Source organism: Pelophylax lessonae (assembly GCF_965119305.1).
Source record: "Pelophylax lessonae genome assembly, chromosome: 4".
NCBI classification, from domain to species: domain Eukaryota; kingdom Metazoa; phylum Chordata; class Amphibia; order Anura; family Ranidae; genus Pelophylax; species Pelophylax lessonae.
This window is the reverse complement of record NC_138771.1, coordinates 241,390,547-241,405,761: the sequence shown is the minus strand read 5'-3', so window position 1 is coordinate 241,405,761 and position 15,215 is coordinate 241,390,547. Positions and strand designations below refer to the sequence as shown.

Below are 15,215 nucleotides of genomic sequence, written 5' to 3'. Positions count from 1 at the left end.
ACAAACATGACCAAAAACCTAAAAGGAAGGGTCAGGTAGTAAATTGTCATTGATGCGGCTTTCAATAAAACATTACATATCTAAATGTCTAGGCTTTGGTCACATGACTTGGCAGCAGAGGAGGAGAGCCCTGTGAAGAATTTTCTTAAAACCGACCTTTTATCAAAAAACCTTTTTGCTCTACGTCCTTTTCCCCCTTACAAAAATGCAGTTGTTTTTTTTTTTAATCCGTTTTTAATGCATCTTTTTTTATCATTCACACTTTTTGGATTGTTTAGGTGTGGGGATATGCACCAATACCAGTTCTTTAGTAACGACTGAGTACCTATACTTTTTATTAAGTACTCAGTGATCCCATTTACTGAAACCTATCTTGTCCTTGGATGCATTTATTTTTTACAGTTCACGCCAATGCGTTTGACAGTCTGAATTGCATGACAAGTTGCACCCCATTTGTGATTTTATTTCGACTTGCATTGACTTATGTTAAATAAAGTTGCAGGCCGCAGTGAAATCGGAGGTCCAAATCGCATTCTTCTGTGGCTTTGTAATTGCGCTTAAGTGGTACGATTTTTTTTAATCCACATCATGCGGCTTTACTTCAGCACGATTTCAAAGCCACAGATCAGTGCGATTTGGACCTCAGATTTCATTGCGACTACATTTTAACAGGAGTTAATGTAAGTCGCAATGAAATTGCAAAAAAGTATCGGTTTTGGTACCAGAGCATTTGCACGAGTGCAAATGCTTAGTATCTCCACTGATCTCGGTATCGGTGCAATGCTTTTAGCAGTGTGCTATTGCCTTATATTTTACTTTGCCCTACTGCTGCCTCCTAGGATGCATTTGTCAAGTGCCCCAGAAGGCTGTAGTTTCCATCACCCATGAAATCTGACAAAGACTTGTTCCTGCAGATAATGTAGAGGTGCATTGTCTTTGTACATGCACAAGATCTGGTTTCGGCATCATCAGGGGGTTACTGCAGGAACCAAGAAGAAAAGTTCTGGTTAACAGAACTTGTAAACAATACATTATCTGGTGCCAGTAAGATTTATCCTGTACACAGACTGTGTAGCGCACACCACTGCTGTGTACACAAGGTATGACCCTCATGTATAGAGTGGTAACAAAGGTTTTAATGGTGTACATTTTTTAACTGGTGGAACGCAACTTAAACTTCTCGCATCAGCAGAGAACTGAGATTAGTTTACAGAGGACATCCCAACTTTGCATTATTTATAGATATTGAGCCCCACACTTTTGTGTTTTTATAATGTATTTATCTTGTATGAGGATCTTGTTTAAGCAGCTTTGATTTAGTTTCATGGTCCAAGCTTAGACTACATTTCCATATAAGAATCAGGAAGAGTCAGCCAGCTCCCAGTGACAGGGAAAACAAAGATGGTAGCGTGGGATGGGATCTACAGCAATAAGCAGTGGGTGAGAAGATGACAATGTGCAATTTACTGCTGCATAAACAAGCACTAAAAGTGGGGAATTATTTTCTTGGGGAGGTGAAAGATTTGTTTTGAGGAAAGGTATGTATTACAACCTTTCTGTTAAAGTGATACTAAACACACACAGTTTTAATTTTACATTGTCCCTTCTATTTCTGTTTATGGATGATGGCACTGTAATACTTTTAATAAAAGAAAAATCTAAATACCCTTTTCCTAATGGATCTACAGCTGTAACATGGCCCAGCTCTTTCCAAGCCTGTCTGCTGGGAAACCTAAGCACTAGAAGCTTCTAGTCCTCTACTGCTGGTCACATGTTCAAGAAAAAAAAAAAAAAAAAAAAAACAGCGTTTGGAATACAGAGTACAAATAAATATCAAACTTTTTTAAATTGTCATGCAAATGTATATTGAAATCAAGTCTTGATTATTTTTTGGCAACAACATGGTGTGGGCAGATTTCGGCCAGTCACAGGACATCATGTCCCTCGCAGTCTTAGAAGTGGCAGATGAAGCCTACATTAACCACTTGCCGACCAGCCGCCAGACTTTTACTGTGACAGGTCGGCTCTGTCCTGGGAAACGACATACCTGTACGTCATTTAGTGAGACAGCTAGTGTGGGTGCCCGCACACGCCAATTGGCCACAGGGGGAGCCAATCGGTGGGTTTGGCGGATGCGATGTCTGCCGGGCACCTGCGATCGCTCCCATGGAGACAAACGGCGGTCTGTCAGTGATGAACACAGGGATCCTGTTACTCCTATTTAGTAACACAGGTTTCTGTTCATCAAGCAAGTCCATCCACCACAGTTAGAAAGCACCCCCCTAGGGACACACTTAACCCTTTGATCGCCCTTGATAACCACTTCCCTGCCAGTGATTAGTACAGTAACCGTGCATATTTTTAGCACTGATTACTGTAGTAATGTCACTGGTCGCCCCAAAAGTGTCAGTCAAGTGTCCAATCTGTCTGCCGCAATGTTGCAGTCCTGCTAAAAATCGCTGATTGCCGCCATTACTAGTAAAAAAAAAAATAAAAATATGAAATTAAAATGACAATCTTTCCCCTAGTTTGTAGACTTTTGCGCAAACCAATCAATATACACTTATTGCAATTTTTTTTTTTGCCAAATATATGTGGCCAAATACATATTGGCCTAAAATTATGGAAAATTTATTTTACATTTTTTTTTATTGGGAATGTTTTATAGCAGAAAGTAAAAAAAAATATTGTTTTTTCTCGATCGTTCATTGACGGACACAGTCTGTTCTTCAGTACAGTAGGATTATACTGCTGCCTACAGGAGTAGGACATTAGGCAGAAAAAGTTCTGGCTATGCCTATGCGCAGTCCCAGGGGGTATACCCTCTATAGCAGTGGTCCTCAACTCCGGTCCTCAGGGCCCACTAACAGGCCAGATTTTAAGTATTACCTTGGGGAGATGCAGACTAGAGTACTGCAATCACTGAGCAGCAAATTCTATCACCTGGGATGTATTTCAGTTATCTTGCAAACCTGGCCTGTTAGTGGGCCCTGAGGACCAGGGTGGAGGACCACTGCTCTATAGGATGTCAGTTTTAATCTGCCTAGTCAGGAGTAAGGTTAGTTCCTTTGCTGGGATCTCTGGTCCTGGCAAATGTTTTTTTTTTTTTTTTTTTCTAGATAGTTTTGCTAGATGCTACCCCTTTGAGGAGCCCTTTATTAAAAAGTGGACTGTGCCACCTATGGTAGACCCTTTGGTCTCCAGACTGAATAAAGCTACCGTGATCCCAGTAGAGGATTCTCCATCCTTTAAGGATCCGGCAGATAGAAAGGCGGAATCTGTGGCCTGCAATATGTACTCCCTGGCCAGGTCTGCACTAAGACCGGTGTATACTGTTGCCCTTGTGTCACAAACCTTGACTGAGTATGCTAAGTTACTATGCCGTGACCTGGAGGGAGTACAACCCCCCCCCCCTTTGCGGATCTGGCGGACCAGTTGGTGCAGGGGCTGCAATTTGTTTGCGATGCCTCGCAGGATGCAGCTCCAATATTGGCCCAACTGTCGATTTCAGCAGTTGTCCTCCGGCATATACTTTGACTAAAATGCTGGTCTGCGGATCAGACCTCAAAGAAGGCCTTGACTGATCTACCTTTTTAAGGTGATCGCCTGTTTGGGGCTACCCTTGGTGACATTATCAAAAGTCTTACAGGGGGTAAGAGTACCTTTCTCCCACAGGCTAACAAGGGTAAGGACTCTCATCGTAAACGGGGTCCCTCCTTTTCAGCACACAAAAAGTTCAGCCCTCAGGGACAAGTGATAAAGGATCGAAGTCCTTCAAGGCCTCCAAGCGACCCTGCTCTGGCAAACAGAAATCTGCTTTCTCCAGACCTGCGATTAAGACCTCTTTGGACTGAAGGTGCGCCCTCACCCGTATCTGGGGTGGGGGGATGTATTTGCTGGTTCCTGGACCTGTGGCTATCCCGTATACAAGAAAAGTGGGTTCACGAGGTGGTACGGTCCGGTTACAAGATCGAGTTTCGATCTGTCCCGCCGGTAAGGTTTTTCCCTTTCAATGTACGACTGTCCCCTTATCGCTTACAGGCTCTCTTTTGGGCAGTGCAGGACCTGTTAAAACAAGAAACAATCGTTCCGGTTCCGTCTTCGGAACGTTTTCAGGGCTTTTACTCAAACCTGTTTACGGTCCCCAGGAAGGAAGGCAAGATGCGTCCAATCCTGGAACTAAAGGCACTGAATTGCTTCGTGCGAGTTCAGAAATTCAAGATGGAATCCATTCGCATGGTGGTGGCTTTCCTACATCAGGGGGATTTCCTGGCCTCCATAGACATCAAAGATGCCTACCTTCACATTCCGATAACGGTTCTCAGTTTTACCGTGGGAGAGGATCACTATCTGTGGCGTTACCCTTTGGTCTCGCCTCTTCTCCTCCTGTCTTCTCAAAGGAGTTGGCTCAGGTCCTGGAGTTGTTACACCAGTGGGGGATATCGGTCTTGGGTTACCTGGACGATCTGCTTCTCCGTGCAGATTCTCCTACGGTGCTGGTGACCAATTCAGAGATAACCATGAGAACTCTGAAAGAGTTCGGGTGGGTTCTGAACCTTCAGAAGTTGTCCCTGGTTCCTTCCATGAGACTGGACTATCTGGGCCTGACTTTGGATTCATCCTCATCCAGGGTGTTTCTTCCTCCGGAAAAACTTCAGAAGCTCCAAACTGCAATTCAGTTATTGCTGTACAGCAAATTGTCGTCCCTTTGGACTTGTATGAGAGTTCTGGGACTGATGGTGTCGTCCTTTGAGGTGGTCCCTTTTTGCTCAATTCCACACGAGAGTCCTCCAAAAGGAAATCCTCAAATGGAACAAAGATCCAAATTCTGTGGACAACCAGATCCAGCTAAGCCAGAAGACCAGGTGGTGACTTCGGTCCCCGACGCTCAATCTAGGAAAATCCTTCCTCCCCCTGTATTGGACAGTGATCACCACAGATGCCAGTCTGTCTGGGTGTGGAGGTGTTCTAGGCAAGCTTTCTGCTCAAGGGGTCTAGTCTCTGGAGGAATCCAGGTAGATTATCTCAGTCGACAGACCTTGGATGCAGGGGGAATTGTCTCTCCACCCGGAGGTGTTCCAGCAGTTGTGCCTTCATTGGGGCACTCCAGAAGTGGGTCTATTGGCGTCTCGGATCAACAGGAAAGTTGAGGTTTGTGGCCCAATCTCGGGACCATCTGGCAGTCACCACAGACGCACTGGTGGCTCCGTGGGGTCAGTTTCAGCTGATTTATGCTTCCCCCCCCCCCCCTCAATTTGCTGCCATGACTTAACCGAATCGAGGCGGAAGGGATTCTGGTCATCCTTGTGGCTCCGGACTGGCCTCGCTGAGCTTGGTACGCCGACCTGCTCAGGCTAGTCGGAGATGTTCCTTGGAGACTTCCTCTCAGGGAGGATCTACTGTCTCAAGGGCCGATCTTCCATCCTACTTTACAGTCGCTGGCTTTGACGGCTTGGCTGTTGAAAGCCAGGTGCTGAAGGACAGGGGATTGTCTGTTTCAGTGATTCCCTCTCTGCTTAAAGCAAGAAAAGCGACATCTTGAAAGATCTATATTGCGTAATGTGAGTCTATTGGGGTTCCCCCTCGATCTTACTCAGTGGCTCGGATCTTGGCCTTCCTTCAACGTGGAGTTTATCATAAATTGGCCTTGAGTACCATCAAGGGTCAGGTCTCAGCCTTGGCAATTTTCTTCCAGAGGCCACTGGCCACCCATTTCCTGGTGCCTAACTTTATCTAGGGGGTGCGACACTTGGCACCGCCAGTGCAACCTCCGTTGCCACCTTGGGACCTTAATTTGGTGCTGTCGGTTCTCCAGAAGCCTCCCTTTGAAAATATTCGGGAGGTTCCCATGCTTACCTTATCCCAGAAGGTGGCCTTCTTGGTGGCTATTACTTCTGCGTGCAGGGTGTCGGCTGGCGGCGTTGTCCTGTCGTTCTCCCTATCTGGTCGTTTACATGGATAAAGGGATGCTTCGTCCGTATCCGTCCTTCCTTCCGAAGGTGGTTTCCAGTTTCCACTTAAATGAGGACATTGTGTTGCCCTCCTTATGTCCTAAGTCTCAACATCCCAAGGAACTTGCACTACATACTTTGGATGTGGTTCGGGCAATCAGGGTGTACTTGGCGACTACTGAACCTTTTTGGAAGTCGGATTCGCTCTTTGTACTCATGGATGGACCAAGGAAAGGGCTAACCTGCGTCTGCCCCGACTCTTTCCAGATGGATCAGACAGACGGTTGTGCAGGCTTATTCAAATAAGGGTCAGCTTCCACCTTTCCCTGTTAAGTGTTCTACTCGGGCGCTTAGTGCTTCCTGGGCCTTTCGCCATCAGGCATCTGTGGTTCAGGTTTGCAAGATGGCTACCTGGTCATCTGTTCATACCTTTACAAAGTTTGATAAGTTGGATGTGCTGGCATCTGCAGTTGCCTCCTTTGGCCGTAAAAGTTTTGCAGGCCGCTGTGTTAAGGGTGTTTTTAGTCTCCCTTGAGGATGTTTAATGTTTTTTTTCAGGTGGGTCTCATCTTGTTGTTCTGATGAGTCCTATGTTGCCTGGTTGGCTATGTTTCAGCCTTGGGGAATTATTTTCTGCTTTTCCCACCCCTCATCTTTAAGGCACTGCTTTGGGACGTCCCTACTGTTATGGAAAACAGAGACTGTGTCTCTCAATGAATGATAGAGAAAATTAGATTTTTGTCTTGCCATAAAATCCTTTTCTCTGAAGTTCATTGACTGACTCAGTACCCGCCCCTCTATTTTGAGTTGGGTTGGTATTGTTTTCTCTGACACTGCTTTGATACAAAACTGACATCCTATAGCAGGGAGAGAGGGAATACCCCTGGGACTTCCCATAGACGTAGCCAGAACCTTTTTCCTAGTGTCCTTTTGTTGGGGGCAGAATAACCCTACTGTTATAAGGAACAGAGACTGCGTCCGTCAATGAACTAAAGAGAGAAGGATTTTACAGTAAGACAAAAATCTAATTTTTTTTTTTTTTTTTTTTTTTAATGTATTTGTTTTTCTAGAATTTTTTGTGGTTTGGTTTATAGCGCAAAAAATAAAAATCGCACAGATGATCAAATACCACCAAAGAAAAACAATTTGTGGGAAAAATGGACATCCGTTTTATTTGGGTACAGCATCACACGACTGCGCAATTGTCAGTTAAAATAACGCAGTGCCGTATCGCAAAAAATGGCCTGGTCAATAAGGGGGTAAAACCTTCCGGTCCAGACGTGGTTAAAGTACATGTAATATCCCATCCCAGTTGTGTTTTAGGTGGTTAGTGGGCATGGAGGGGGGAGGAAGGTTGTTGGCTTTCATAGTGTGACTTTATAGTTACACGGGCTGCCTAGATGTGAAAGGGAGGAAAGGCTCAGCATAGAAACTCACTGAAAACTGAGCATGTGCAGAGTTATTACCACAGCTGCAAAATACATAGCTAAATTGGGGACATGAACAGAAGGTGGAGATAGAGAACAGCAGGATCAGCCAGGTTAAATTTATTTATTTGCACTAACATACAATTTTTCAGTACAAGCTTTCAGGGTATGTCACCTTCTCCAATGTCCAAACAGTACTAATTAGTTTACATTCGTTTTAATTTTCGCTAGATCTTTTTTTGTAAACTACAATGTATTGCTTAATGCTGCCTCTTCTGTTATTTTTATTACTGCTATCCCTAAGATATCCAGCATGTTTTGGTTTGTAATCAATAAAAATGGGAAAACAATGCAAATAATCTAGACGGGGCATATTTACAAGGTCAGAGGTCAACCCAACATTTTATATTGCTCATTAGAAAATCCATGATCAATAGATATAGTAATTCTTGACCTCACATGACCGTTGTTTTATTGTGATAATCCTGTCTTTTTTTTCTTACTTTTGTATCTTGGTGCCTAGGCTTCCACCCATACAGACTATAAGTCAGTCACTAGGAGTTGTGTCTGTACAGGTCATGGTTCATTGCTTATAATAATTATTCAGCCATTCTCAACCAGGTTTCCTACAGAGATTGCCAAGGATTCCTTGAGCGTTGGCTGATTTTCTTCCTGTTTAATAGTGCCTGCATAGATCAGGGGCCAACACCACTTGGCATAGCTAACTGACACCAACAATCTCTTCTTTTTAGCTGTCTGTAAGCGGGACATTTTCCCACTGGCCCTCATTTAATTGTTTTTTTAACAGGGGTTCCTCAACATCTGGAAATTATTTCAGAGGTCCTTGAAAAAGTAAAAAGGTTAAGAAAGGTTGATCTATTGCATTAAAAGATTTCTTCCGCTCTGCTTAAATTTTAACTTGGTATTTGTTGTCTTTGTCTTACAGATACAATCTTCCTGTAAAAGATGACCTGCACACTATGCACTTGGCAGTTGTGGCTTGTGGTAGTAGACTGGAAGAGACTATTACAATGCTGAAATCTGCACTTCTTTTTAGTAGAAAACCTCTTCAGTTTCACATCTTTGCTGAGGACCAGTTGCACAGTGACTTCAATATTATTGTAAGTGATCATGCCAAATGGAAAAATTTAGTATGTATTGATCAACCTAACAATGTAGTGCAAAATAGAAACAATGCAGTTGTCTTGGAGACAAACTTTCTATAAAAAGACATGGTCAAACATAACAGTGCATCCATATAATAGCTTTCAAAAATGCAGTGACAGTTCTGGCTGTCAAGGACTGCGGCAATGAGGGTAACAAACAATTTTGATTCTGTTAGGTAATGGGGATTAATTAGATCCTGTGTTAACTATTTATTGCGGTATGCGTCACCATTCAGTAAATTGTAATTTTCTCTTTCGTTCATTGACGGACACAGCTCCTGATCTTCATAACAATTGAGTTATACCTATACTAGGCAGAAAGAATCTGGCTATGCCTATGGGCAGTCCCAGGGGGTATACTCCCTCTCCCTGCTATAGGTACTTTTTTTTTTTTTTTGCCCAGTCAGGAGTAAGGACCTAGTTCCCGCTGGGATCTCTGGTCCTGGCAAATTTTTTCTTGTTAAATAGAATTTTTTTTTCTCCTGTTTTTTTTCCTGCGAGTCCTACAATCAACTGCCGGACTGGGTGAGGGGCTGGATAATCTATATCCAGTGGTCACACCAGTCTGGCCACCGAGCGCGCGCAGACCTCGCATACGACCAGGTCTCGGCTCGAGTCACAGCCTCTCTCCTGGCCGACAGCCCCCCATTTCGATTGCAAGGGGTTCTCTCTGGAGCGGTGCCCACCTGGTTCTTGGTATGGGGAGTAGCTGTCCCCCCTGGACGGTTTTGGGGTGGGCCCCTCATTGGGATGTTCGCACTCCCGAGTTCCCCTTCTTCCCATCAGGCACCCCCCCTTCCTCTGTCCCCCCATCCTAACCCCTTCTCCTCCAATTATGCTGGGGCTGTACCATTTATACATTCTTTTATCTGTTATATATACAGATATGTTTTAAAAAAAACTCTGGACAAATATACCCCCAGAAGAAGACTTCGAGTTGAAACGTGTAGGGGTTTAGAGTCCTTGTATTTGAGTTTTGTCCTACATATATTGTCCGTGATTAACTTTTTGTACCTTGTGCACTTTTAATGTCTGTTGCATTGTCAGTACTTCTGTAATTGATGCTATGTATTGTCAGTAATATACTGTCTTTTTTAAATAATTAAGACTAGATTTTCTATAGATACTTTTTGCATTTATACCTGTCATTGTACCCTTTTTGGTATCGCAACATCCCTTTCCCTGTCTGCTAAATCCCTCTGGGATTTAATTTCTTGTATATGCTGGGGCTGTGTCGATGGTCTGGTCCACCTCCTGGGGTGGGGGCAGGGCACTATGCTGGTGATGAGGCCGTTTGGGTGCGCTGCCGGCGACTGGACGATCTGGACATTTATCTCGTGGGGGCTCCTGCTTGGGCCTCCCGTCCTGCCTGGGCCTGTCATTGAGGTCTGGGGATACCTCCAGGGTCTCTGGGAGCCTCGTGGTACCGCCATTTTGCTGTAGCCTGTGTGTTTTCTATGCACGGTTGCCATGTTTGTGTAGTCCGGTAGCCATTTTGCGGTTGTTTGCTATTGAAAATAGCGTCGGCCATGACAGTGGAGCCCTGTAGGCAGAGATTTTGGCAGTGGGAACCCCTCATTCCCTGGTGCTGACTCCTGGAACTTTTCACTTCCTGATCCCCGCACGTGGAGGGCAGATTATCCTGCTGGCTGCAGGTGCCTGTTTCAGCTGGGTGGTGAGTCTGGTGGAGTTTTCTGCTGAGAATCCCTTGGTGCTTTGTGCCTGGCTACACCAGGTGGTGCTGCCAGTGGGGTGGGGGTTGTCCCTTTGCAGTGTTTTACATCTGTTTTGTGGGGTTCCCCTGGTGACTCACGGAGTCTGTGGAGCCCATCTCTGCATTTGATCCCCTCTTTGATGCTGTGTGGCCTTCCGGGTCCCAACCATCCATTGATGCACTGACGGAATTCCTGAAGTCCTTTGTGTCACAGGTGCAGGTGGCTTTCGGGAGACGTGCTGGCAAAAAGTGTCCCCCGTCTCATATGTCTCATCAGATCTTGAATCTGATTCAGCCGCCACGGACGTGGGTCAACCTGCTGCGTCTGCAACCACACACCTGGAATCCTCATATAGTGTGGATGATTCCTCCACATCTGCTACCGCGCATGAAAAGGCGCTGATGCAAGCAGTGATTGTATCTGTACGTGAGAACTTGAAGGTTCTCACGACGGAGGTGCAGGTTCCCTTTGGCACTCACAAGCCATTCAGAGTGGCCAATGTGTTTCCTTTCCCTGCCTATTATCACGGAATCGTCGCTGAAGTGTGGGGACAACCATAGCGTCCCCTTAGGGTCCCTAATCATCGCTCTAGGAGTTACCCCTACGAGGAGTCAATTAATAAGAAGTGGACTGTTCCACCGGTGGTGGACCTTCCAGTTTGCAGATTGAACAAGGCAACCATGATTCTGGTTGAAGAGTCCCCGGCCTTTAAGGATCCGGCTGACAGGAAGGCGGAGGCTGTGGCCTGCAATATGTACACTCTAGCTGGTTCTGCACTGAGGCTGGTATTCACCATTGCCCTGGTGACGCAAACTTTGACCGAGTGGGCTAAGCTTTTAAGCCGTGACCTGGAGGGAGAACCGCTCCCCCCCAGCTTTTGCTGAGCTGGCGGACCAGCTGGGGGCTGCAGTTTATCTGTGATGCCTCTTGGATGCAGCTTCCTTAGTGGCTCGGCTCTCTGTATTGGCAGTGGTCCTTCGGCCTGTCTTTTGGCTCAAATGCTGGTCTGCGGAACAGACTTCTAAAAAGGCCTTGACTGTTCTCCCCTTTCAAGGAGATCACCTGTTTGGAGCTACCCCGGATGACAACATTAAAGGTTTCACAGGGGGAAAGAGTACTTTTCTTCCGCAGGCTACGAAGGGCAAGGAACCTCGTCATAGACGTGGGCCCTCCTTCTCGGCTCATATGAGGTTGTTTCGTCCCTCAGGGTCAACTGACAAGGGCTCCAAGCCTTTCAGGCCGCCTCTGGAGAATCCAAATAAACCAGGTCTGGCAAGGTGAGAACGGGCTTCTCCAGATCCGTGGACCAGGCTCCTTCAGCATGAAGGTGCGCCCTCACCCGTATCGGGATCCACAAAATCATTTGGTCCGGCTACAAGATCGAGTTTCACTCTTGTCCCCCGGCAAGGTTCTTTCCTTCAACTTTGTGCCTGTCCCCGGACCGTTTAGAGAGTCTGTTTGGGGCGGTACAAGACCTGTTGCTTCAAGGGGTGATTGTCCCGATTCCGACTTTGGAACATTTTCAGGGTTTTCACTCAAACCTGTTTACAGTTCCCAGGAAGGAAGGCAAGGTGCTGAACTGCTTTGTGCTGGTGCAGAAGTTCAGGATGGAGTCCATTCGCACAGTGGTGGCATACCTGCATCAGGGGGAAATTCTTGCCTCTATCGACATCAAGGATGCTTACCTTCACATTCCAATATGTGCTGGTCACCAGTGCTTCCTCCGATTTGCCATAGGAGAGAGGAGCATTATCAGTTTGTGGCGTTACCCTTTGGTCTCAACTCTGCTTCTCGGGTCTTCACTAAAGTGTTAGCCTCGGTGCTAGGATTGTTAGGTAAACAGGGGATCGTGGTACTGGGCTACTTGGATGACCTCCTTCTGTGAGCGGAGTCTCCTACTGCTCTGGTGGAAAACGAAATCCCCATACGAACTCTGCGGGAATTCGGCTGGATTGTGAATTTTTTCAAAAGTTTGCTCTGGTTCCGTCTACAAAGCTGGACTGTCTGGGTCTGACTCTGGACTCTGCCTTAGCCAGAGTTCTCCTTCCTCTGGAAAAACTCCAGAAATTGCAGGCTGCAATTCATCTTCTGCTGTCCAGCAGATGTTCACCCCTGCTGGACTTGCATGAGGGTGCTGGGCCTGATGGTGTCTACCTTCAAGGCGGTTTCATTTGCACAGTTCCATACGAGGTCCCTGCAAAGGGATGTTCTGGCCAAATGGGGAAAAGACTCCGCAGTCTCTGGAAAATCCGATCGGGCTAAACCGGGGAATGGAGGAGTCCCCGATATGGTGACTTCGTTCTCCGGGGCTTCGGCTGGGCAAATCCTTTCTTCTCCTTGCATTGGACAGTGGTCACCGCGGATGCAAGCCTGTCCGGCTGGGGAGGTGTCCTCTGCAAAAATTCTGCTCAGGGGATCTGGACACTGGAACAGTCCAGACTAGCAATCAATGTCTTAGAGCTCTGAGCGATCAGACTGTGCGTGGACCATTGGACGGATCTATCTTCAGGGGTGTCCAGTGTCCATTCAATCGGCCAATGCCATGGCCGTGGCCTATGTCAATCCCCAGGTGGGCACAAGAAGTTTTCTGGCAGCTCTGGAGGTAGCTGGCATTCTAAGGCGAGCAGAACAATTCGTTCCAGCCCTCTCCACCGTACACATTCCTGGGGTGGAAAACTGGCAGGCGGATTATCTCAGTCGGTAGGCGTTGGACCAAGGGGAGTGGTCCCATCAACCAGAGGTGTTTCATCAGTTGTGTCTCCGGTGGGGTATCCCTGAGGTGCATCTGTTGGCGTCTCGGCTCAACAGAAAGGTGTAGAGGTTTGTGGCTCGGTCACGGGATTCTCTGGTGGAGGCCACAGTCGCGCTTGTTGCCCCGTGGGGTCTGTATCGTCTGATTTACGCCTTCCTTCCTCCCAAGCTCCTGCCAAGACTTCTACGCAGGATCAAGGCAGAAGTGATCCCAGTCATCTTAGTGGCTCAGTGGCTCCGGACTGGCCTCGCCGTGCCTGATGCAGCTGGTCGCCGACGTTCCTTGGAGACTTCTTCTCAGGTAAGATCTGCTGTCCCAAGGGCCATTTTCCATCCTGCTTTACAGTTGCTGGCTTTTAAGGCTTGGCTGTTGAACGTCAGGTGCTGATGGCTAGAGGTTTATTTGAGTCTGTGATTCCAGCGCTGTTAAAAGCTAGAAAATCTACATCTAGGAAGATCTACCATCGTATGTGGAAGACGTACATTGCGTGGTGTGAGTCTCGTGGGGTTCATCCTCGCTCCTTCTCGGTGGATTGCATCTTGACCTTCCTTCAATGTGGGGTTTAACAATAATTGGCCTTGAGTGCCATCAAGGGCCAGATATCCATTTTTGGTGGTCTTTTTCCAAGACCTTTGGCCACACACTCCCTGGTGCATACCTTTTCTTCAGCAGGGTGTCCGACATTTGGTTCCTTCAGTGCAGGCTCCGTTGCCGCCCTGGAATCTTAATGTGGTGCTTTCAGCCCTACAGAAGCCTCCCTTTGAAAAAATTCAGGAGGTTTCCCTGCATTGCTGCCCCAGAAGGTGGCCTTCTTTGGTGGCTATCACCTCTGCATGCTGGGTGTCGGATCTGGCGGCGTTATCCTGACGTTCACCTTATGGTGATTCCCAAGGATAAGGTGGTGCTTTTGTCTGTCATTCCTTCCTAAGGTGGTCTCTGACTTTCATTTGAATGAAAACATTGTGTGGCCTCCCCTTTGTCCCAGGCCTAAACACCCAAAGGAAATTGCCTTGCATGCCTTGGATGTGGTTCGGGCAATTAGGGGGTACCTGACAGCTACTGGGTCTTTTAAGAAGTCAGACTCTCCTATTTGTGCTCAAGGACGGACCTTACAAAGGGTTGTCCACTTCTTTTGTGACTATTTCCAGATGGTTCAGACTGTGGTTCAGGCCTATTGCATCAAGGGTTAGGTTCCTCCTTTCCCTGTCAAGGCGCGTTCTACTACGGCGCTTAGCGTCTTCAGGGCTTTCCGTCATCCAGCGTCCGTGACGCAGGTTTGCAAGGCAGTCACCTGGTCATGGGTGCACACTTTTACACAGTATTTTGTGAAGTGGATGTGTTGGCATTTGCAGATGCTTCTTTTGGCCGCAAGGTTTTGCTGGCTGCTGTTTAGAGGACCTGGTTCTCTTTGAGGGTGTATTGTTTTTTTCAGGTGAGCTTCATGTTATCTGGTTGGCCTTGGTTAGCCTTGGGAATTTTTTTCTGCGTTTTCCCACCCCTCATGTTTGAGACTGCTTTGGGACGTCCCAATGGTTAGGAAGAATCGGGAGCTGTGTCTGTCAATGGAGGAAAGAGAAAATGGGATTTTTGACTTACCGTAAAATCCATTTCTCTGATCATTGACGGACACGGCACCCACCCCTCTGTGGAGTTTGCTTTCTTCTGACACTGCTTGTAACAAAACTGAGTGCCTAAAGCTGAGAGTGGGTTTATACTCCCTGGGACTGCCCATAGGTAGTCAAGCTCTTTACTGCCTAGTGTCCTACTCCTGTAGGGGTCAGTATAACCCAATGGTTAAGAAGAATCAGGAGCTGTGTCGTCTATAAACATCAGAAAATTTGGATTTTATGGTAAGTCAAAAATCCAATTTTTTTTCGTACTCACAGCAAAATCCCTTTCTCTGAGTTTGTCGGACACAGCACCCACCTCTCTGCGTTTATATTTTCTTACACTGCTTTGTGACTAACTGGCTTTCCTATAGCAGAGAGTGGGTTTTATACACGATGGGGCTGCCCATAGGTGGTTCTCTCTGCCTAATGTCCTACTACTGTAGGCGACGCTATAAAAACCCCATTGGCCAGGAATAGAAGAGCTGGGCCGGGCTTGCGTGTATTTGAACTGGCTTTATTGAAAGCCTGTCTGGCTTGCATGTTATGTGAATTGGATGCAGTTCAAAATGCATCTGATTTTCTTATACACTATAT

At 46.7% G+C, this 15,215-nt stretch overlaps 1 protein-coding gene across 1 annotated transcript in view; it reads left to right on the top strand.

Moving 5' to 3' along the window:
* GXYLT1 (glucoside xylosyltransferase 1) overlaps positions 1 to 15,215 on the top strand; it is a 95,170-nt gene that overhangs the window by 19,869 nt on the left and 60,086 nt on the right. The window contains exon 3 of the mRNA XM_082256488.1: positions 8,325 to 8,499. Coding sequence (XP_082112614.1) covers positions 8,325 to 8,499 — 175 coding nt within the window. The remainder of the gene's footprint in view (positions 1 to 8,324; positions 8,500 to 15,215) is intronic.